This window comes from Pocillopora verrucosa, chromosome 9 (genome assembly GCF_036669915.1).
Source record: "Pocillopora verrucosa isolate sample1 chromosome 9, ASM3666991v2, whole genome shotgun sequence".
Taxonomy (NCBI): Eukaryota; Metazoa; Cnidaria; class Anthozoa; order Scleractinia; family Pocilloporidae; genus Pocillopora; species Pocillopora verrucosa.
In genome coordinates, this window is record NC_089320.1 from 12,427,773 (window position 1) to 12,452,786 (window position 25,014).

General features: G+C 37.2%; 2 protein-coding genes across 2 annotated transcripts in view; one reads left to right on the forward strand and one right to left on the reverse strand.

Annotated features, from left to right (window-relative positions):
• The first annotated feature begins 3,177 nt into the window (after nt 1-3,177).
• LOC131798887 (ephrin type-A receptor 4-like) overlaps nt 3,178-25,014 on the forward strand; it is a 27,271-nt gene continuing 5,434 nt past the window's right edge. Inside the window, exons 1-16 of the mRNA XM_066172448.1 lie at nt 3,178-3,249; nt 3,949-4,028; nt 4,725-5,364; nt 5,658-5,705; nt 5,954-6,328; nt 6,747-6,782; nt 7,347-7,382; nt 7,696-7,792; nt 8,043-8,110; nt 8,559-8,741; nt 9,374-9,484; nt 10,024-10,211; nt 11,003-11,122; nt 11,294-11,364; nt 11,610-11,650; nt 12,013-12,109. Of these exons, the coding sequence (XP_066028545.1) occupies nt 3,183-3,249; nt 3,949-4,028; nt 4,725-5,364; nt 5,658-5,705; nt 5,954-6,328; nt 6,747-6,782; nt 7,347-7,382; nt 7,696-7,792; nt 8,043-8,110; nt 8,559-8,741; nt 9,374-9,484; nt 10,024-10,211; nt 11,003-11,122; nt 11,294-11,364; nt 11,610-11,650; nt 12,013-12,109 (2,258 nt within the window). The 5' untranslated portion in view covers nt 3,178-3,182. The remainder of the gene's footprint in view (nt 3,250-3,948; nt 4,029-4,724; nt 5,365-5,657; nt 5,706-5,953; nt 6,329-6,746; nt 6,783-7,346; nt 7,383-7,695; nt 7,793-8,042; nt 8,111-8,558; nt 8,742-9,373; nt 9,485-10,023; nt 10,212-11,002; nt 11,123-11,293; nt 11,365-11,609; nt 11,651-12,012; nt 12,110-25,014) is intronic.
• On the reverse strand, nt 13,848-18,965 carry LOC136283267 (uncharacterized). Its single transcript, XM_066171824.1, has 7 exons — nt 18,794-18,965; nt 18,084-18,145; nt 17,141-17,288; nt 16,670-16,780; nt 16,522-16,591; nt 16,378-16,419; nt 13,848-16,125 (listed from the first exon to the last, which is right to left on the reverse strand). Exons 1-5 carry the CDS (start codon nt 18,854-18,856, stop codon nt 16,565-16,567), a joined length of 411 nt encoding a protein of 136 aa, XP_066027921.1. The 5' UTR covers nt 18,857-18,965; the 3' UTR covers nt 13,848-16,125; nt 16,378-16,419; nt 16,522-16,564.

Below are 25,014 nucleotides of genomic sequence, written 5' to 3' on the forward strand. Positions count from 1 at the left end.
CTCGAAACACCAGAGAATGTCGACTGGAAGGCAGTTTACAGAACTCCTTTTCTATGCACAAAAATCACAAAATTGATTGTTTTTCAATTTAAGCTACTGCACAGAACACTAGCCACCAACACCTTTCTTACCAAGGTAAACCTCAGGGACAATTAGCAGTGCACTTTTTGTAAAAGTGATAAAGAGACTCTCATCCACCTATTTTGGACTTGTGATATATCCAACCGTTTCTGGCAAGGTCTTAAACAATGGATAATTAACCTTGGAGAACCTTTCGCGGAAATTTTCAATCTATCGCCATTTATAGTACTAGGGTTTTAAATATTGTATTGCACTGTAACGTACGTATTTGTAAAAAACAAAAAACGTAAGTAATGTAGCTATAGATGTAACTGTACTGTGAGTTATTTTCTGTAGCCGTGATACAAGTAATATAACTGTAATTAAAGTAATATAGTTGTTTTTGTATTAAAAAATAAATAAAAAATAAATAAAAATATTGTGACAGTCAGATTTAAAAAAAAAAAATCTTTACCCCGGTTTTCCATTTTTTTCAAAAAATTCTAGAAAAACAGGGTAAAATCTAAGAATTCATCCTCCAAATTGAATAGATCCCAAGTTGCCATATCCAATCTTCAACCCGATTCTCCATTTTTTTTCAATGAATTCTAGAGAAACGGGATTAATTCTGCGAATTCATCGGCAAGTGGCTAACACGTTAAGTTCCCATATGTCATCTTTACCCCGATTTACCATTTGATCAGTGAATTCGAGAAAAACGGGGTAAATTCTGAGCATTCATGTTACAAGTGAATAATACCCGAAGTTCCCATATGCTATCTTTACTCCGAATTTCCATTTTTTTCGGTGAATTTGGCAAAAAATGGGGTAAAATCTGAGAATTCATCCTCCAAATAAAAAGGATCCCAAGTTACCATATCCAATCTTTAACCCGATTTTCCATTTTTTTCAACGAATTCTAGAAAAACGGGATAAATTCAAGTGGCCAACATGCTAAGTTCCCATATGTCATCTTTACTCAGATTTTCCATTTGATCAGCGAATTCCAGAAAAACGGGGTAAATTCTGTGAAATTCATTCTTTAGGTGGAATATATCCTACTGACTTGCCATAGCCAACTTTACCCCGATTTTCGATTGGATCATTGTGTGAATTTGTCATAAACGGGGTAAATTATGACAAATCCACCCAAACGTGCAATAAATCCAACAATGATCTAGAAACAGTACTAAAAAAAGAACAGCTAAAATCAGCGGGACCGCAATAAAATCACATCACAATCTACTACTTCAAATTTTTACGGAGGGCTTAGTGCGATACAGCAAAAACCTACAATATTTCAAATAAACAACCAAAGGCCAAACTTCTGTGATTCAAGGAAGACTTCGTGACCCGACGCAGACAAATTATCACAACTTTGACCTCTCAGTCGATCTCACCTCCAGCAGATCAGCGAAGCGTCAAAAATATATAATTTCATGCCGACGAACCATAATCTATGATCGTCAACTATTAAACAAAATAAAACAATTGTGATATGACGCCACATTGTGCTTTTGTCTTAGCTTGTGTGTAAAATGTTGTCAATGGAGTCGCAAGTCGAACAATGAGGACAGTAAATAAAGCAAGACTGCAAATAAAGCGTGAACAATAACGCATCTTTTGGTCGAAAGTCGCTTTGTTATTTACGTAGCAAGTTATTCTTCCACGTTTAGGCTATAACAACGATGCGATCACACGGCGCTAACGAAGGAACGATAGAACTTCAAAGAAAATAATATGAAAGGCCAATGATCCGGTTCGCAGTGATCATGCGAACAGCATGTTTTCCTGAGATCAGTTACCGGAAAATACTGGTCAAATTTTCCACTTATCCCGACCCCCTCGAATAAGTACTTTTGCTTGAAGACATGACTACAACGGAGTCTCTTAACCAGTCCCAAGCCGCGTGTCGCTCGATAGATCACAGGATATGATTGGCCACTCTATCACATTACGTCAGAGGACATATCTGCAAAGAGAGGACATAAGTGCAACGGTACATTTGTTTTGGTTTTGATCTCACCCAATCACAAAGCTCGAAACCGATATCCAGAAATGGTTATGGCCCGAACTGTTCCTGTTGTAAATAATTTTTTCCACTAGTAAGGAAGTAATCAACTTGTAAATCGTAAGTGTGTACTCTACTTGAACTACCGTTAAGTACAATTCGTAACAGAGAGGTAATCACGTCATGACGAACCAGAGCTGCCCAGGTTGTTTGATCTTTTAGCCTTCTTTTCATTTCATTAGGTTTAAGGTAAAAGGCGGTCTCTATGATACACGACCGTGCCTGCGTGCATGCAGTGTCACTATTCGAAACTTCGATCACCTCTCAAGTCGAACCAACTTCCTCTCTACACTGAAGAAGCGCAAGCACCAATTCCGGTCTTCTCTCCAGCTTAATGAATTCAAATATTTATGATTGTATCACAGCGTAATACGAGAGAAGGTGTTTAAAGCTGAAAGAAGAACAAGCAGTGGCAGAAGCAGCAGGTAATTAATATAACGACCCTAAAACTGTCGCCGTCGCTGTTTAAAAACTTATTAGACTTTAAAATCACTAAATGCTAATAAGCGTTATATGGCGTGTCTGGCGTTCCATTTGTTCTCGAGTTGTGTAACTTTCACTTTGTCTTTAATTGTCATTTCCGCTGAAAAAATTCGACCACTTTGCGACTGAAATCATCATAAACATTGGCTCCTTCGATATCTCCCCCAGCTAATTCTCTGGAAACCTCGATAAATCCCAATTAAGCAATAGAGAACATGTAATATACATTTATATCGAGGATGTACAATCTTTCGTTTCAGTTTCCGAGTAATTTGGACATTCTCCAGTTACTAGCTGTTAGCTTAATCTTAATGTTGGAAGAGTGTTCTGTAAACGTTTTAACCATTTAAGGGTTTAGCCTCGATTGAGAAATCCAGATATGGTTACGGATGTAACTGAATTAAATATTCAATATTCGAGAGTCCAATTCAATGAGGCAAAATATGAATTTTCATTTTTCAGGCATGAAAATTCGACCGACCACAGAGAACAATTGATCTGCGCCTATTGAAATGAAATAATTAGCCTTGCTCATCTTCTAGGTGGCTCAATGTGTAGGATAGGGCCAATGGATCATCACTTAATTACAATCGCTAATCTCCTGCAAATTCTGGCCTTTTCAGTGGCGGATAAAGGTATAAAATCTAATCTCGAAGTACTCTCTAATAATGATTTTTATACAATAACATTTTACATCGGTTTTCAAGTCAACGACGACGTACTTGAACTCAGTGAAAGCAACGAAATACGGAAAATTTATCATGGGAACTATTTTTGTGTCCAGTTTACGAAATACTCGACAATTTACTATTGCATAAACGCCGTGTGAAATAAGTCAAAAAGCAAAGATGTAAAATAATAGTTAAATATTCTGGATAAAACTTATCAAATATGTTTGTTAAATCTAAAAGATATTTGGTGAAGGATTTCCGTTTTGCTCAAACATGTGTGACGCAAAAAAGTCATGTTCCATTGCTAAAGCTGAAGAAGCGAAATTTATTTAGCAAAACAGGTGACGTCATTCCGAAACAGTGTTCTTCGTAAACGGAAGGAACAAAGTGGCGTCCAGTGAAGCAACAATTTGGCTTCCGGATACAGAAAAGTTTTCCCTGGAATCAAGTTCGATAACTACAAGACTACAATCTTAGTTTTGATTGATTGGTAACAGGAATGTCGGTAGTCTTACTCGTAATTAACAAATCGAACTCACGCTTCACGGTCGTCCCATTTTGTAAATTACCCGTACTATTACAGACCGAATTTGACTCTACTTAGTCCTATTTCCATAATTTTCGTTAGCATGCTCTTAGCAGATAAACGTGTTTATCTTATAGTGATTTTACAAAGGTGGCCGACAACATTGAAAAGGTGGGACTACTGGACAACTTCAAGGCCGATAGGTGGACCTGTTGGGGTATGCTCTTTTTGAAAAGTATAGTAAAGTAAGAAAAAAATTTAAAAGATACCACGCTTAAGACCATTTCCGAGACTGGAATCTATCCCAGTCCTACCAATCAATAAAATTAAATTCAATATCATTTATATATTTTATTGACTAGACATTATGATTCCTAGACTACGAATATTCCAGAATTGAAACTCATAAATAGAAGATAATGACAATCTTTCTCCAATTCTGCAAACAGATGACCTTAAGAATAAAAAATTGATACGGTAGTCTGCAGATTTAGTTTTCATTATTGATAGCAGTATACAATGTCAAGAATACCTGTATGAACCAGTTAACAAAATTTTGAAATATAACTGAAATTAAGCGCTAAAACTGTGGCCATCCAAAACAGATTCCGAGACCACCTCCGCAATGTACAAAGAAATGACAAGGACGCATCCAAACCAGTCACTAGACACATTAATTCCACTCTCCCACCATAGTTATCGATATCGAATATTTGAGTGATTTGACGGTCAAACTTGTATAGCTTTGACAACTTACAGTTTAAGACTTGTACTTTTAATAGTTGATGTTAAAAGTTTTTGCTGGTGACGGTAGTTCATGTAGACGACAAACCGGTGTTGCAAAAAAGGATCAAATTAAAATGACCTCGTTTCTAGGCAACATAGATCACCAAATGTTTTTATTTCTGAACAGTGGCAAAAAACACCAAACGTAAATGGAATCCCAATGTACACGAGCTGCGTTGTCAGCGGTCAACAACCAAACGTCTGGCTTAGAAGTAATCCTGTCACAATCCCAAGTGCAGTGATACAGGTTTACATTGCTATTCAATACCGCTCGAAGAACTGTACAATGTTGGATGGAGATGATTTCTGTAGAGAATATTTTGACCTTTACGTGTATCAGTCCTGGAATAAAGAGGTACCCGAACCTCCAGGAAACAATTCCACCTATTCAAAGATTGCTAAGATAACTGCGCCGATCCCAGGTGTCTGCGCAAGAGTAACAAAAATATTTGGTGTTTCAGTGAAAGGAAGGTACATCACGCTGGCTTTTCATAATCAGGGCTCTTGCAGCGTCATTTATTCTGTTGTTGTCAGTTATTTCTTTTGTCCAGAATTTACATCTGGTACTGGCTTGGTGTCCTTACCACGTTCCATGGCTCCAGCAAACAATTCAGAACCAGTAGAAGGTCGATGTGTCGTAAATGCTGTCCATTATCAAGGTGCTGTAATGTTAGACTGCCAAAGCGATGGCTTTTGGAACATCAGCTCACTTCAGGGAGGTTGTGTATGCAAGGAGAAGATGGAAAATACAGGAGGAGAATGTAGAGGTATATCATGACCAAATTAAAATTCATTAGCAAAAGAAAAACAACGACAAGGCTTAAGTCACACATTCATAAATTAAGGCAAGCCTTAAGGCGAAACCCCGACCATTTCTTTTTCCACAAGTGCGATCATAGACATAAAGCACAATTGGATAAGGCCCGTACTTGGTATCCGAGTCTCTTGGGAAGATATCCACCGCGGAAAATGTTATTTTAGTGGTTTGATAAAAATCGTTTTGCAAGCAATTCTGATTTTGTCGAATAATCTCCACGTTCGTAATTTCATTTTGTTCTAGATTGCCCAGAGAGAAAATACAACGATCAGAATGGTTTGAATTGCACAGGTGAGGAATTGGTCATGTCCATGCTCAGGCCAAGTATCAAATCTGCTTTTCAGTTTCCTTTTATTTGCAACACAAACGACGGAAGGACTCTCGCTTTTCCGTGAGCATTCATATATCACTGCAAAATGCAAATCATTTTTATCAGAACCGTATGCATTACGTTCTAAGGGATATCAGTTGATGAGTGAATGCATGGGTGAACGGTAGTTCGGTTCTGTAAAATACACTTTAATTTTCAATACCTATAGTGATACCATCAACTCCGAGGGATGTCAAGGTTGCATTCGTAAACCAAAGTGGAGTTGAGATAACATGGCAGTCTCCATTAGAAACTGGTGATCAGACACACGTGATTTATGACGTCAACTGCCTCATACGAAAGATATGTAGTATTGATGACGTCGATCGCGACAACTGTCTTTACGAGAATTGTTCACGTGACGTAAGATACATTCCTAATAATAAAGGTTTGAAAATGAACCACGTGATAGTGATGGGGCTATCTTCATTTGTGAATTACACTTTTAAAATCCTCGCCAAGAATAGAGTAAGTGAAGTGGCCAAAAGAATTTATGGAGATGAAGGAAATTTTGCAACACTGAACATAATGATTGAAGGATTAGGTAAGTTGTAAAACTTTCACTTTGGACATGGTAATGAATTTAGCTTACACATTCCCTATACTCGTTTTTTTTGCGACCCGAGGGGAAATGAACTCGAAGTATTCATGAATTCCCGAAGCTAGACGGGAATTACGATGGGCGACTCTTTCACAATGTATTGCTCACAAGGCATGCCCCTCTTAATACTCTATTCTTCAGATCATTCAAATATCTCTGTTCCATTCAGCGAACAAAAGATAAACAGGATAAATTAGTTTTCTGAGAAGAAAAAGTGTAAAGGACACCGGTAGAAATAAAATTGTGACGGTAGTGATATAAAAGTTGAAATAATAACAAGGGAATTGAAAAGTTAAGTCCCACCAAAGCAACTACTCATAGGTAATGCTCACCAAAGAACTTTTTTTCGTGTCTTACGCAGAGGTATCTTCAAGCACTGCAGCCCCACGAACTAAAGGTAAGTGAAGTAATTCCAGTCTAATCTGAAATTTTTTTATCTTATTAACCAGTTTCTTTGAATTCAACAGACACCTGTTTGTTAGCATTCCCTGTAATCCTTGTAGTGCGAGTTGTGCATATGATTGGTTTATTCTCAGTTGACAAAGGACTATCTGAATTGAAGTGTCCACGATTTCTTCCGATTGTTGTAAACGTTAGAGCTTAGAGCTTAGAGCTCAGCTCTAACGCCCATCATTCCTCTTAGTGAAAATATATCTCCAAAAACCAAATAACTGGCAACGTCACTTACTTTTCCTCTCCCGAGCCGTACCTCCTGTCCATTTGAAAGTAGCTAACAATGAAACTATCGGAAGGAACGATTATATAATTGACATTCATGGATAAACTTGGATTATATTCTTAAACGCGGTCTAAACCTTGCTTGAATGATCGGCCTCTAATTCAATCTTCTTGCGACATGGAAACAGAAGACTGAATCATAATCACTAACTTATTATTTTGAAAGACATTTTGGTAACTATGCTCTCACAGTAACTAACAACCTTCTTCCATCTTTTTGTAGTCTCATTTAAGACAGTTTCCGCAAAACTGGAAAAAGGTAGATTATTTACTTGAGCAAGAATAACTTTAAAACAACCAAATTTTTTTCAATTAGCGCTCTCAGAACCTTGAAACTTCCCCTGCGGTATCATCTATTTTCTGTCATATAGAGACCGGTCGCTGATCCCTAAAGTTTATCCGATAAGTAGTTTACAACTAGTTGTATTTGACTTTTAAGACACATTTCTCCTCTTTTGCACAAAATCCAAAAAGAGAAATCCCTCACCTGAAGTAAAATAGTTCCTTTAAATGCTAAACTATAAATTAACTGTAACTGTAACTAATCAAACTGTGCATCTTATTTCACTTAGTAGACACCATGAATGTAATTTATCTGAACGTCATCTATGGATTTGTGGGGCTGATAGTTCTGATCATTTTATTTTTCTGCTACACCACTTTTGGAAGGTAAGGGTAGAAGTGATACAAACGCTGACAAGCTTTGAAAAGTTAGAAACGTGGGTGAAAAGGCTTTTCAACCCTGCGGCGAGAAATAAGGCAGATCATGTGAGAACTCCGACAAACGCGGAAGAGCAATGAACATTGCCTTTAGTAAAGTGGCGTGTTCATGCTGAAAAATACAAATTTCCAAGGAGTTTTAGTGAGAAAGAGGAAGAAAATACGTTTTTGTATTTTGTTAATCCTTATCTCTTCCCAGGTGGCGCCTCCGAAGACAAGAAAATGATGTGCAAATGACAGCCCATTCAGAGGGCAGAGAGTACGACGGTAAATGTTACACGTATCAAGTGACACGCATCTTATCTTGCCTAGAAATATTTTCATAACGATAATCATCAGGATGAAAAACACCAGTGATGATGAAAATGATAACCATCATAATAATAGTTATGATAACAATGATGGCACTGATGATGAAGCTAATTATAATGATGATGTTGATTATAACTTAAAAGCCGATCGCAGTTACAGTTACATCCGTAAAAATACATTTTTCTTAAAAATGGATTTACTTAGCAGGAACGATTTCATGGAAAAGGTGAGTGTTTCAGAGCTTCGGCTTATAGCTCCACCTTCTATGGGGTGCCCTATTATTGGTTCGGGGTGAAGGAGGCATTTGGGTCGATTAAATGGGCGATCCAAACTTCATAAATATTGAATGGTTTCACTCTGAAGAAAGTGAATTTATGTATTTTGGTCCTTAACTTTTTCCAAGCGGTACCAATGCTTCCTCTGGTTGGGGCTAAAGATCAAACCACAAATGAAATTTTGGATGGTTTTGAGCTCGACCGCGCACAACTAAAGCTCGTAAAATTGCTTGGAACCGGAAACTTTGGCCGAGTATCCAAGGCTATTTACGGGCCTTCCCAGATACAAGTGGCCGTAAAATCCCTGAAAGGTAGCGTTTCATAATCCTTTCCATATTTTTGTCATTGTAATCGCAGTATAGGTGAAAGTAATACAGGGTAGAAGACATATAGAGATCGCAGTTGTAAGATGATAATAGGCTTCTCTAATAGTGTCAAAAGTGGAATAACACCCATTTCCGGCTGAAAAACTTGACAGCGAGAAGACTGAATCGGAAATCTGCGGATTGGTTACTCTCGGTTGTCTCCTACGAGTGGCCTTCCCTGATATCAGTCATTCAAGGAACACTTACAATTCTTGATACATTTTACGCAACACATTGAACTCGTTACTTATTCTTAAAAAAAGATTCTTACCTTGCTTCCCGTTCAGAGCGTTTACAAAAAAACTTCAATCTGGTATATTGGTATTGTGGTGGATTAGCAAAACGGCTGTCTAGTTGATTGTACAGCAATCAATAAGATTTAATTGATTTACATTATTAATATGTTAATCCAGCAATTGTCATTTTGTATCCATCAAATTCTTTAAGCATTATCTGCCTTAAGAGTCAGCAATTTATAATGAAACGAACACGACTTGTTTGTAGGTTGCTTCACGCGCGCAAACACACCCGATATATAAGCAGTTGTTTAGCATGTTTTCGTTTTTAATGTGTCATAGACAATGCCGAAAAAGAGGACCTAGAAAGCATCATTATGGAGTTGGAAGTTATGAAATCTCTGAGGAATCATCCTCACGTGGTTGGTCTCATTGGTCATTGTATAGAGAAAGGTGCTTTGTTCATGTTTTCTTATCATATTTCGTTTTGTTGTTCGTTTCTTTTTTTGGTGTGTTGATCTTTCTCAAAGTTATTTTAGTCATAGAATTTCTTTCTGTCCCCCTTTCTTCTCCTTTTCCATCTTCGTTCTTCTCCGTCTTTTAACTTTGACTTCTCTTTCTTGTACTTGTTTTTGTCGACTTTATACTTTGCATTCCGATGCAATTTTTTTAGTCGATAATCTTTCAAAGGTCGATGCCTCGTAATCTCCTTCTTTCGCCATCATGATTGATTGATCATCGTGCAATTTGAAAGAAGATTAGGACTATCAAACTTTGGAAGAATTTCAATGTAGTCAGCATTTCATCTTCAGTATTGTTACAAGTTTGTCGTCCTTAAACCAGTTTGCCCTCATAGCTTGGGAATCCTCTAATAACTACCAAACTACCACCACCAACGGCATCACCGTGGCTGCCGCCGCCACTACCACTACCACTTCCATTTTTCTCATCCCTCTCAACTTAAAGCGATCAGTTTACTTTCATAAATACAGATCCCGCGTTTATCGTTTTGGAGTATTTACCATACGGGGATTTGTTGGGATACCTGCGTAAGAGCAGAGGAATTGAAGACAATTATAACACAGGAGAAAAGGAACCAAGTTCAGCTCTTTCAGAAAAGGACCTCCTGTCTTTCGCGTGGATGATTGCTGATGGTATGGATTATTTGGCATCAATGAAGGTGAGAAATCTGGTGTCAAAGTCAATAACGTACTTATTTAGCCGTTGTAGACCACAAAACAGTCTCATGTTTCATTAGTGTGAGCTTAAATGTTTGGTTGCATATTCTCCATACTGTTCTCTTTACATTTCCTATTACATTAGAAAGAGGAATATGTTTCGTGATCAAGAAATTATTCATAAACTGGCAATAGTTTCCTTTCTTCTCATGACCTTAAAGTTTGATTCAGTGATGACAGTTACTAGTAGTGGATAAAGGGGTTACATCCCCAGAAAATGACATTATTTACTAGTTTTTCAAACTTAATATGGATGGAAACAGGGAATGGAAATCTAGTTACATCTTTTTTTATTCCAAATGTAGTTTTCAATCAATTACCCCCATTTCCTCTATTCATAAACATCCACCTACCATTTTTCTCAAACTAAACGAGGTTATACCTGCCAGATATATTATACATTATACTGGGATTCTTTTCTTTTTTTTCTTTGGAAATTTTTATTGCGTACTTCGTAGTAGAGATCTAGGGAATGGAACGCCACATGGAATGGCTCAGAAAATAGCTCATTCTTAAAACGAAATGCGAATCTTTCTACAGCTAGGCTCATTCAATATCATGACTTTTTCATTCGTCATGTACGATATATCTTCCCCTTTCTCTTTTATGTCGGCAGTACAAACTGTATAGCTCAACTAATAGAAAACAGCTGCAATTTCTATAGCCACTAAAAGCCCTTTCTTTTTGTTGGAGGTTAAAAAAACAAAAGGCAACTTTTTTTTGCTTTTTGAAGGTCGTCCATCGGGATTTAGCAGCTCGAAATGTGTTAGTTGGAGAAAACAGAGTGTGCAAAATTTCAGACTTCGGACTGGCACGTAGTTTGCAGGAAGATATCTACACGAGAAGGACTCAGGTTACTAAAATTACAAGTACTAAGATGTACGATGAAGGATACTGTGATTCTCCATGAAATGTTACCTTTGAAATTGACGTCTGTAAATACAAAAAGTACTGACGAACGAAAGTACCAACGTCTACCTGAATGGCTCTAACAATTTGCTGATGAGTTGATTTCAATTTTCAGGCCCGACTTCCAATCAAATGGATGGCCCCGGAATCCATTTTCAATGCTGAGTCGACAACAAAGAGTGATGTGTAGGTTGATGCATTTATATGATGTATAAGTATAGTGTCAAGTTCAAAACGAAGTGTATAGAACACACATTCTTGATTCATGATTTTACTTCTTTAGCGGGCATCTTGTTGTTTGAGCTTTCTTTGAGGACTGTTTAAGCTTTAAGTCTGATTATAATTTCTTTATCTAGAATCAGCAATGATTGATGTCTTCTCCCTTAAACTGTCATTTAATTAAAAATTGTGTTTTGATTTCCTTTATACAGATGGTCATACGGCATTGTAATGTGGGAACTGTTTACCCTCGGTATGTTAATTTAATCAGAAAGAGATCGTTCTTTCACAGAAGAAAACGTTGTACATTGTAGAAAAAAGATAAAAAGCGTTGAAAAATAAAGAAACATACAAAAAAATAAAATATAACAAATCAATAATGTCTAGAAGGCAAAAAAATATATTTTTGAAAGAATTGAAGCGAGTGCAAAAACGGGAAATAAGGCTGGAGCAAGAGGCTATGGAATCAATGTTGCACCCGTTTGGCCTCCTGTGCCTTGCGAACACTGGTATAGACTGCTTTGTAGCACTCTGTCTTCCTTTATGTTTAATACTGACGGTAATATTAAATAGATACTGCAAACAGATGGTGATAACCGATGTTCTATCCAACAGGGGGATCGCCATATCCTGGTGTTAGTGTCAAAGAACTCATTTCATTGTTGGAGGGTGCATATCGCATGCCAAAACCGAAGCACGTCTCAGAGAAACTGTGAGTGAAATGTTTCGTTATAGTCGGAGCTATTCCGCAGTTCAATATTTTAAGTCTTAAAATGTTAAAATCCCACTCCACCACGAGTGTTTAATCTCGAGAAAGATCTGGGGATGAATACAAAGCGAATTTCCTTTCAGCCCAGAGACGCTAAGCCTCAAGCAACAGATTTTTAACGTGAACATACCACTTTGATTCACTTTTTGAATCATGATGCCCGCTGTCCACAATAGTGGTGGTAGTTCTAAGCTAGGGTGGCAGGTTTCCTCGGCCACTGAGCTGAATACTGTCGTGTAAGGCTCACTTCGCATTCATCATACCCTTATACATTTAGGTATGCCATAATGAAGGAGTGTTGGAACGAACAGCCCCAAAATAGACCAACATTCAAGTGGATTCGTTATGCAGTCAAAAGACTTCAGGATGACCAGCAGGTTAGTTTGTTGCGGATTTTCGATTTTTTAAAAATAGAGGAGAGCCTCGTTACACCGTGAACTTCTATGGTCCAAAAACGATTTGTCCTTCTATTTTATAGCCTTAAGAGAAGATTCAGATAAATTTTCCTGAAAGAGGAAAATATGATTCTTGGAAAGAGATAGAAAGGAGATACTTCTCCATTGTTCCTTTGTACATGTATTATGACTGTCTGTCTTCTGATTGTCTATTGGGAGGAATAGATCAATTCAACCTTGTTTTTATACACAACTTATTTGGTCTCAGGCGGATAACCATCGGCGACGAAACTATTAACACTACCGTTAATAGGTGTTATGTTTTTTATCCCTTATATCCTTACATTCACCTCCATCTCCCACTCCAGTTAAACTTCATTTCTAAATACTTCCTTAAGACTGGCTTCGTGGAGGTCAACTAATATGAGGCCTGTAACACCTGTATTTTAACGCTCAAAGTGATCCTAACACTTCATGAGAATGTTCTCCCCGAACACTGATCTTATCGACATCACTATCATTTATTTCTTTATTGAAGTATTTGCCTTAGTAAGTATTGGTTTTATTTTATTTGCAGGTCTATGTGAACTTAGAAGACTATGACAACCAGGAATACTTAACTATGACGTAATAGAGGAAAAGGAAGTGCTTAAAATTTCAATGTGCTAGGCTTATGTCTAGACTACATACTGCAAAAAATGTAAGGGGAACAATGACAAGGGTTTTATCATAGAATTTAAGAGAGCTAAAAGTTATACCCAAGAAGAAAGATGAGAACGAAAAGAGCAAAGGAGTGATGATTTAATCTCAATAACTGAAATTTTCATCCAAAAACGTTTTGAAAGCTAATCTTTTGGGAAGTTGTTGTTTAATTGGGTCGGGTTATAAAAACTATACCTTTTTAATGCAGTACCTCAGTAAACAATTTCAAACCTTTGTTCATCGCTGTAAAAGGTTGTGCTGGTATAATTTTGATAAATCTTGACTGTAACTAACGAGAACAGTTCAACCTGGCATTGTATCGTTCAATTAATCAATTTTTTTTTAAACACAATTCCTAATAGCTAATAAATTGGAAAACAGCATAGTCTCCTGATTATTGCGTTTTCAGATCCTACTCCGCTACAAATGTGTTATTCTGACTTCACTCACACGTAACATTACACGTGAAAAGGTTAATTAAGATGAGTCAGTCAGTCTTCTAGCATACGCATCTTGATATAATCGTCTACAGAATACGTTTGCTGTTGCATTTCGAGAATTGCATTGTGGTTATATTTACAAAAGCCACATTTCTTTCATGGTAATCCATTGGCTTTCGCAGTTGGATTGAAGATGACTCATCGTTACTTTGTGCCGGATGATAGATTTCAATTTGCTCGTAACGGATGAGTATACACAACATTTATCGTTGAAAAGGGTTCAAAATTTCCATGTACAATCTGCATCTTGGGTGACTGCTGACTTCATTAGTCGTGACTTGATGTCACCCGTCTACTTTGCTTATCTGCTGGCAAACCTACTTTGCTTAGATACACGGTGCTGATTTCTCTCATGCATCTACTTCTAAAAATACTTGTGAGATTTTCAAATAAAATCATAACTATTATGGTCTTGAACGTTTAGATGTTACGAGGGTGGAAGAAATATCACTATAGGCCATAGACGCCTTCCCAAGCCATAAGGCTGAATCAGGCAATACGCATGTCCTTTTGTGAACTTTTCTGATAGCCATGAGATGTGCAGCATTGTTAGCATGCTTAGAAAATAGTTTATTTCAATGGATTCCTTGATTCTAGGGGGTCTATTGGAAAGGATTTTGGTTCGGGTTCGATACTTAATGAGTCAAATTTGATCTCAATCAATTTGATGCGCTTGTAGATGCGTAACAGGAAAGTCATGCAGCTCCTAAAGCGAGCTTCTTTTTAGCTATATGTAAACCACTAGATGGTTTTTATACTTAGAAACTACTGTGCCTAAATAATAATATATTAGCGCAGACGAATAGTATCTCTGGCGCAAGGTTTAATCAACAAAGCATAAGGAACGAAAGTCTAAAAGTATAACTGAGTTATTATCAAACGACTCAGTTGGCTGGGTCTATCGGCTGTCTGCTCTGTTGTAGATGACCTTTACACGAGAAAGGAAAGCAGTCAATTTGTGAATCATAAGAACTGTACAGGTATGTATTAGCACTTAGTAGATAAGGACAATTTGTAATGGATAGATAATCGCTTTACGCACGCTTCCACTGCTGAAGTGTCTAGAGCGCGTCCTACATATATACTTAGTCACGCTCATCAGTCTCAACTGGCATGACTTTGTTATAATAATTTTAACTTCACTTCTATATTTTCTTCTGAACGGCTACGTCGACCTTTCGACGGTTATTTGCTGGCTCTCTGACCGCTCCTTTTTGTGTCAGACACTGTCCCGCTCAGTTATTAGGTTCTAGATATTGCTTATGTAAAAATCTTTTACAGTGCACGATTTTACAGTTATTAAGAAACTCAATTGCGGTATAAAATAGACAAACTTTAAAACATCATGTGAAGGGATAGAACAACATACATACATATTTAACATTCATTCAATCATTTTCTAACATTGATATCTTTGCTAAATCAGTATATACTTCTCAACAATGCAAGCATTGTTTGAAATTACACCCAAGAGATACTTGTGAGAAAAGGTTCCCTTATCAATGACTTAGCAAATGTGATAATTTGAGGCAGCTTATAATCAAGACTGATTTAATTTTTTAAAGTACAGAAAATTATCAAAATAACACAAAGGCAACAAAGGGTCCTGCTCCTGCAAAATAATATAGATTTTGTTTGATTTGTGCATCTAAAAAACTGAGTCTTAGAGCAGCATTGAGTATTCTTCCACTGGATGTGAGAATGCATGCACTCATATTGCTAATTTAGATATTATCAAAACATAAACTTTCAGCAATTACCACCTCAGGCGTTTGCCAAGTCATTGAAAAAGGAGGAAGCAGTGGCAAGAGTCTGCCTGCACCCAATTTCAAGCAATGCTTGCTCAAATAGTGCTTGCACTGTTCAACCATTGAAAAAAAGAATCAACTATTCCATGTGCAATATTTATCTAATGGTTTGACCACAGGAAGTTAAAAAAAGACTGCTAAATAAAAAAAACTGGAAAAAAGAAGGCAAAATGAAATACAACCCCAAAGTACTCGAACCTTTGTATCTGGACTTCATAAACAAATGGGCTCAGTAACTTTAGCTGTTCTTTAGTATTTTTGTGTAGCATGTGTGATGGCAAACACACAAGAACAAAGGTCATGAACTTAAATAATCAGAGTGATTATTCTGAACCTTTTTAGCTTATGGCAAGACATGCAGTGCCACAAAATTGTTTTTTTGCCGGCCAAACAAGGATACTCTGCAATAATTTTTTTGCAATCCACTGCTGTTCAGAGTGCTTTGGTTTGTTGGTAAAGTAATTGATGCTGTTAGAAACATTCTGCACTAATTCACTCCATTGGTTTGCAGTGAGATATCCCTACTGGATACCCAACTCTACTGAGGCAGACAACTGTACAAAAAATGAACAGATGAACAAATTAATTTTTTGTTGAAGAACAGTAATCTTTTGCAACTACAAAGTTTCCATACAGGTAAACAAACTGTGCATACAAAGAAAAAACATAATCACTAAACTATATAATTATGTACTTATCAAGAAAATAAATCATAACTCTGTGTACTTCAGTTTTAGTGCAGTGTTCATAAATAAAGAAGGGTTAATTGTAGACTTGAAAAACAAAAACAAAGAAAAGTTTCTTACCCTTGATGGTAGCTGGAACTTTGAAAGCCATCCAGGAGGAATCTATAGGTAAAGATTTGTTTTCAGAAAAAAATTAAACCGTTTAAGCATAGTGCATGTAAATGCATATCTAGTATGTTTCATTGAAAGAATAGCAAATCTCACCAATTTTTGATGGGTGTATTCCTTGACATTTCTCCTTCTTCATTTACCAAATGGCTCGTTGTGTGTTTTCCTATGGCATAAAATAGAAAGAAAGGAATTGATAATGTACTCTTCACGATCCTGCGAACTTTATCCTATAGGAACTTACTTGACAATGCCCAGTTCTGTTGAATTGTCCAAAAAACAGAGATCCTTTAGCAATTTGCCCTTTTCTTTCATTGATGATGTCACTTCTTATTTTCATCCTTGCTGTTTTTCTCTGAATCATGAATTGACACATTACTCTACAATCTTGATTCTGCACACCAAGAGAGAAAGACCTAAAAACTCAGCTGAAGTAGAGACAAACCAAGACATACATAAAAACATCAGTTACTTTTTTCAAGAAAAAAATTAAGAATTCAGACTGAGAGATCCTAATTCTGAGAATCTTGAAATGATTTAAGTCCATCTTGTGCAAATGCAGTATCCTTTTTGAACTGTAACCATCTCTATCTCTTAGCACCAAAATGAGAACACATAACCTCGGTTGTGAAGCCACTGAGACTCAACGAGGCTCAGGAGAAAAGGCCAGCCATGCATGCATCAAATTCTCTGGCAGGAAAATTAATTATCTTACCAACACAGAATTTGTGTTGTCTCTAGCTTCAGGGTTCATTGCAATCAATTTCTTAAACTTCACTCTTTTATGATAGGGAAGTACTGCCTTAGTTGGTCTGCATCTTGGGCCAAGGCAAGGAGATATTGGCCATTGAAACCATCTTTTTCTACAATATAGGATACAAATAAAGATCAATGGAGCAGTCAAGTGTGTGTGCAGTACGTAAAGTTACAATAAGATGTGTTGTTAAGCAAATTTCTTTGCTTACCTATCCTTTTTCAAGTTCCAGAAGAAAAACCATGCAACTGGAGCCAAGAAAAAACCTCTTCAGTGATGAATTTGTTGCTATAATTCATTAGTGTCTAACGCATGTGGTTCAGGTTTGACTAATGCAAGTCATCCCTATTATTCCAAGATAGTTTCTTATTTTGTTCAATGAATGAGGAAAGAGGATAGAAATTTCCCTAATTATCATTGATTGGGAGACTGTTGCTAAGAGGTTTATCAACTTCTTAGAGAAATCAAACAAAATGCTGATAGCTGAGTTAGGTACATTTTGAAGTGTTTCCCAAGTGACGAAGAACATGAACACCAACCTCACAATTGTACTGCTTATGGCTGAGGACCCTCCCAGTAAAGACTTATTCTCAGTTGTCACTTCCTCATCATTTGCTGATGTTACCATATGTTCAAAATGCAATTCAGTATTGTCAGAACTACTTTCTCCAAAAAAGGAGCAATTGGTATGGTTTTATCAAATCATCAACAATTCCAATTAAGTGTCTAATCTATATTCCCAACCACACAGGACCACATTTATCCCCTTATCCATTTATATTATAGTATACCCTGCAACATTAGAAAATCTGGCTTTAAATGTATCAAATCCAATTTGAATTTGATAATAGCTGTGTGTGGATAAATTGATATTTAACCATCAGTGATTGAAAGATTGACTTACAAATGAGTCTTCCAGGGTGACGGGTGACTCTGCAGATAAATTGCAGCCATTTGGTGGCATTTCTAAAGTAAATAATTAATTACATTGATGAGAAACAAATAAATAGATCAATAAGAAGAAAAAAGAACAAATATCAAATTTTCCAATCTGGAAAATTATTTATAACTGGGTAAAAAGAACTTGCATTCCCAGCCTCAAGATTATATAAGCCTCAAGTGTTTTGTGTTTCCTATTTTTCCACACAGTTTCATTCTGTCTAATTACTGTTAGTTTCTTTTCCTCTTTTCTATTTAATACTTCAATAAAGGTGTGCTTGCTGTAAAAATTAAGAGGCTTAAAATTTCAAAAAGTTACTTTCCAAATTATAATTTTGTTCAGTTCCCGTGGCCTGCCATTCCATCTACTGTACATTTGTCTCAGATAATAGTCCACTTAATTATGAATCCATTGAAAAGTACAGGAACATGCGTGCATGTACTTCTTGTAAGCTTGCCTGGATTTTCGGTGGGAAACACTGCAGGAGAAAACCCGGGGTATTCATCACTGGAATAGTCAAACTCGAGGTCACTTGATTCAGAATGCAAATCTTCCGAGTCCGTTACATTAGGTGTATCTACTCATATAAGAAAAACTGCGATAAAATACAGCCGCGACTTATATCAGCACACGAAAACATATCAAACAACACTTCGAGTAAGACATTTGCTTACTGTTGTTGCCTTCCTTCGTTTGTGCGCGTTGTAAGTCTGGATTGAGACTAAACGATCGCACATCGCTTCTTCGATTGCAAACCATCTATATTTTTATCATCTGCAGATGGCGTGGCGTCCATTTTACCCTCCTCTATAAATGTAACTCGAAAGGTAGGATCGACAATGTTCAAAGGCGAGTTCTCTGTATTCTTTTTAAAGGCCTGGCTACATAGTTGGGGCGGCGCGTTTCAACGTGCAAAGCTGAAACGAGCGGATCGAAGAGCTGACTGACAAAGTCAATGCTCTTGACAGCGACGTGAAATTATTATCAAGGAGCGATATAATGTTGAGAAAGCTGATAAGTCAATCAATGGTGGTGGCTGTGGAATAAAGAGAGAGAGGACTAAATCATTACTCTTCGTTCAAGTAAGTATGCTATTATTTTTTCGCTATGTGTGACGATCAGTGTTAGTCAAGATACACATAATCACGCAATCAGTCGGCTACGATAAGTCTTAAAAAGACATCTGCTGCTTAACTGATGTGATGTCGCTATTTAAAAGCAAATGAAAAATGATCTCATTTTAAAGTACTCGAGTTACATTCAGAGTACAAATCTATCAAAATTATAGCCTCTACAGTGAATTAAAACTTTTAAACGTTACAAGATCATTCGGCTTCGTTACCCAGGTGAGAAATTTTTGCGGAGGAGTTAAAAGGTGCCGACACTTTTGTCCTGGCGGCACCTCCAAACTAATATATCAAAAAATATCACGAGTACTAGGAAAGATCACGGAGGAGGTCATAATCAAGAAGGTAAGTTTTATTTTATTCTTTTGCTGTCCGTTCGACTTGGGAAATCGAGCGAAGTTAATGAGTTAGCCGTGACTTTTGCGAGCGAGCTTTTTGTTTAAAAAAAGCTCTCCTCATCTTTCACGGCATACCTCAACGTTTTCTTTAATTAAACTGCCATAACTTCCAACTCCGTCTGAAACTAACTAATCCTTGTAAAACTATACAAATGTCAATTTTTTTTGTAATAGAAATACGGAAGAGAGAAGAGTCATCTGAAGGATGAAAAGGGGACCCGTGCTTATCTTAAATCAGTTAACCAAAGAGCACATGTCAACGGATGGTGACGCCAACAGCAGTGAAGAGGAAGTGGGTTAGATTTCAAGGTCCCCCAGATACCGAAGTCAAGTGCTGAATAGCTTCTTTAAAAAGTAAGTAATGCTCGAATTCGAGAACAAGAGAGGTACGAAATCGAAACACCTAGGTCGTGAAAACTAACGATCAAAATAACAATAGGCGGTTTAGAACAAGCAACTAACCAACAATTCCGTGAAGGAAAAAACATTTTAATGCCAAATTTGATTTAATTGTTTTCTTTCTGCAGGCTTGATAAGAGTGGCCAAAGAGCAGAAAGCTCTGTCAACAAGAGGTGGCAGCGAACCAATTCAAAAGTAGGGGGAGGAGACCGATAAGGAGCCACCATATGGTCCGCCCAAGTGGGCTCTCAATGACGAGTGAAAGGCCTGTCTAGAGCAAGGAGAAGAGGAGGAGGCACAGAGATATATTAAATATTTAATGCACTTAGCTATAGAGAAAGGTCATGAAAAAATATTGAAAAGGAGCCGATTTTATGTGTATCTTTTTTTCAAAAAAAATGAATTGTTATTTAGTAATCATGGCCTCGATTCTAAAATGACATTTTGGAATTAAATGGGAAGTTATTTATATGACTGATGCATGAAATGACCCAAACCTTGAGGAAGATTTGTCGTGCATTCCAACTAATAGTGCTTTCGATTAAACTGTTCATGTTTCAACGAATTAACCACAGTTTTCTGTATCGTCAACGGAGACAACGATTTTAGACAACTGAAGGTGAATAGGAAGACTCGGGGACGCTCAAGAAGAAGATGAACATGAGGAAGGTAGCTTAAGAGAGGAGATGGAGTAGCTCACAGCAAATCGTTCGAAATTGCGTTCAAGTTTGGTTTTTTGTTTTTGGTTAATCTTATCATTATTTGAAAGAGTTGGGAAATTAAGCTCGGTATAATTTTAAGACTAGATTGTTCTATTACCAAGCAGCGTTATGTATAGCAATGATATTGACTCGGCATGTTGTAATTCTGACCGAGGTTTTATTTCTGTTTTTTCCCGTGTTTCTTTGCCGAAGTTCCCAGTGAGAACTGTATGCATGGTGCCGTTGAATTGAGTTAATTACCAGTCATTTCAAGCATTTCACCTTCAGTTGGGGCCAAATTGGTAAAAATTGAGAAAAATTTCCAAAGTAAATTTATTTGGGCCACTTCAGAGTTTGGAGGGGTCTAAAAGGTACCTGTCCGACCCGTTTTTGCTTATACAGTCCAAAACAACCCTCGAGGAGCCAAATTGGCCTTCAAGACGTTAGGACCAACTTGGTGTTTGAGGTCAATTTGGATCTCTTCATTTCACAGTGTAAAATGTGACTGAGAGGCTGTGTCATCTTCCGATTGCTAATTAATAAGTTGAATGAACCTAAAAGTCATTAAAGAAAGCCGGTGCGATTTGTACTCAGTTCATCAAAGCTTGAGTGAGAAATCCCATTGTAACACAGGCAAAGTTAGTGATTGCATCATTCGGTTTCAATTGGATAAAAGTTGTTCTTAAATAAAGCATACAGACTTCAATGAACTAATTACATTCCTAACCTTTTCCTTTCAACATATGGTAAGCTTTTACGTTATTTTCCTTTGTAGCTCAAGGTGCAGTGAAAAGGACATGGATTACTGCTTCGTTACCATTGTTGGTATGAAGGTATGAAATGTATTGCTGTAATAATACAGTTTTAGCAGAGATTTGCGAACAGTTTTATTATTTCGCATTAGTCCTCCGCGAAAATAGAAAAACACGGGAATAAACTTTGGTATTAAGAATTGATATCCACCTGCATGACAATACATGACAGCCGGTTTTCAAATAACTGCGTTTTACGAAATTAGTTGTCGAAATGTTATTTTGAGAAGAATATATCCTAGCTTTAGATCAAACAGAGAAGTCGAATCGAAAGTATCCGTATGATAATAAATGCGGCAGTGGGTTGTCGGTTATTCAAATTAATAAACTGACTTGAACGATGGACTCGCACGCATGAACACAGCAGCTTCTGAAGAAGGAAAGCGTACTGGTCCTTATTTGGCTCTTAATAATATACATGGAAAAATTACTCAGTTCTGATTGGTTAAGATAAATGCAGTTTTCAGGTAATTCAGTGCAGAAGAGGGTTAACTCAGTGCAAAGAAAGTAACAAATCAGACATTCTGATTGGTCAATAATCAAAGAAACTCACAGATAGCCAATCAAATGCGAGCCTTGGATGTCGCAACAAAATTTGCCAGCGAAACAATGGCTGGCGTTTTAAGTAGGTTTTCTTTCGCTACCGCAGCTGAAAAACAGCTCAAACAACGAAAACACTGTGAAAAGCACTTCTTTTTGGTTAAAGAATAAAGGGGTAAGTTTCTAAAGAAACTGTGGTGCTGCGTCGGTCGGAGCGTATAGCAGGTAATTTAGTGTTAACAACTGAGTTGAAAACGTAAATTAGCCACCGTAAAGGGTAAAAAAGCTGACGTTTCGAGCGTTAGCCCCTCGTCAGAGCGATCGGAGGAATGTGGGTTGTGTGTGGGTTTATAGGCAGAAAGTGGAGCTACGCCATTAGTAGGAATATGGTGACGAGAAAACAGGAATAAATTAGTTGAATGAAAAGCGCTCGTTGATTCCGTGGGGATAAAGGGTGCCGATTTGGAAGATAAATTTTTGTTCTAGTGTTTTACGGCTTTCCGAACTGCCTAGATGTAAGGAAAGGCCGCAAACTGACATATGCTGTTTAGAATGATTAGGAAGATTAAAGTGTCTAGCGACTCGTTTAGACGCGCCCTTGTCATTTCTTTCCACGTCGCGAAGACGTGAGGTGCAACGTTTTTTATATAAAGCACCTAAAAATAAATACAGTGCAGATGTAAAGCCAACAAATCAACCTGTTTCCTTTCAAGTTGTTTTACAGAAGAGGCCGACAAAGGAAAAAATGTGGGAGGATTGGACATTAAGTCGAGCAGTTTGGTCTAGTGGGGTAAGATCCTTTTGTGGAATAATTTTCCAAAATTGAATTTCCAGATAGTTTTTCTCTTCGACATAAAAGCTAAGTATATTTGGTAAATTAGTCATGCAAAGAATTGGGGAATTTGGGTTTTTCACAGGGTGACTAAATATCTCTCAAGGAGTTATGTATTTCCACTAACTATTTTCACACAGCTGGAAACTCATAATACCTAGCATTTGTGACAAGTTTGAGCCAAATCAGTGATTTGAGTATTATCATCGTTGCCTGCCCGGATTTCTGGTCGTTATCCTCTAATTAATAAGATGAGGAATTCTCCTCAAAGATGATTAAAAACAGCTCTCTTAATTCCCCGTCTTTCCGTAAAATACAGCTTGTTCAGTGGCTATAATATTAAACCTGTATGCGGTAGAGTACCGCGTGACCTATGTAAGAGAGGATAATTCGTCGGATACCCAGACCCTTGCCATAAAGAAAATGGAGATACAGTTTCATTTAAAGGCGGGAAAAAGTTATGAATTGCAGGTATAGAGAAATGATACATAATTAATTCGAGTTAAAGACGGTAGTTTTATAAATTAAGGTTAAGCTCAGTTTGCATAAATCTTTATTTCAGGATTGAAATGGTTGGCAGGGGGTTTATCATCACTATTAACATATAAAATCAAAAAGTGGATTTGTTTAAAGCAACTTAAAACACAGTATCAAATACTTAATATTAAACGTTTTGTTATATATTGGTGAAGTATAGCTGCGAAACAAACAAAATAAAAGCGTCTCTGTTTAGCTCCGGTCGAAGACGTTATTATTATGCCATTGAGGAATGAACTTCTCAAATCTTACTATATTTCTGTTCCTCAGGTATTTGTTATAAACCACATCGATAGAAGCCCTCCTGAAGTTGAGACGCTTACACTGCGAGACGGTAAGTGTCTACTTTCGTCAAATTTCTGAAAGATTGAAATAATCCAACACTAGGGTCTTGCAAAACTGAACAAAGTTAAATCAGTGAATTGTATCCACTAGCCACACACTGACTCCACTTAAGCAGAAACACATGGTAATGTGTAGTAAATGATAATTTTGATGATTTGGGCAATTTTCGTGTTGTCGGTAGGTTGAACAAAGATAACAAAAGCAAGCGGTTGCGAACAGTTGCTTCTCGGTATGTGGGTTTCGCATTTAATGCACGCGGTACTGATGCCAAACAGTGCAACGTCATTACGTATGATTTCTCCACTAAAAGAAGTCATGGATAATACATCCATTTTTACAATTGAGGATTTTCCGTAGAAATTGCAGTCAGTTCTCTACTTGAGTACCAAAATGTGTAAGGTTCAAACTTAAACGTGAACAGATAACCACAGTTAGAGCACTTGGAAGTGGCAACTTTGTTCAAGTTTTTAACGCAGTTTATGGACCTTTGAGAGCTGACGTTGCAGTTAAATTGCTAAAAGGTGATGTAATTATCTTTCTTTCAAATCTCACAGTTTCTTCATGTCCGAGTCCGTTAAATATGTGGAAAGGTTATCCATGGCATTCTTCTCTCTCTCTGCCATTCAATTTCAATCTTTCTACTTCATGTTAGATAATGCTCTGGAGAAAGACCTGCAAGATTTTCTAACTGAGTTAGACCTTGCAATCTCATCCTCATGTGATAAAGCTCATTGGTTGCTGCTTTGAAAAAGGTAAATCTCGATGATAAGTTGATGTGAGTGATTGATTAATTTACTGATTGATAATGACCCGAGACTATTGCTCGATTCCAAATCCCGTCCTTATAGTTTTGGAGTATTTACCTTATGGTGGTTTGTTGGGGTACCGGCGTAAGAGCAGAGGAATTGTGGATACTTCTAACACAGGAGTAAAAGGACCCAGCTCGGCCCTCAGTAAAGAGCCCGGGACCTCTTGTCATTTGCGTGGATGATTTGAGATGGCATGAATTACTTGGCGTTAATGAAGGTAAACTACGGCGCTGAAGACAAGAAAATGACATTAAAATCCTTCAAACCTAGAAATTCATATGTATACGCGCTCTGTATTTTTCACTGACGCAAAATATAAAACAACCAGACACATCTTTTGTGACAACAGCTTTAAGACACATCATGAACTGCAATAATCTCGAACATCTTAGGAG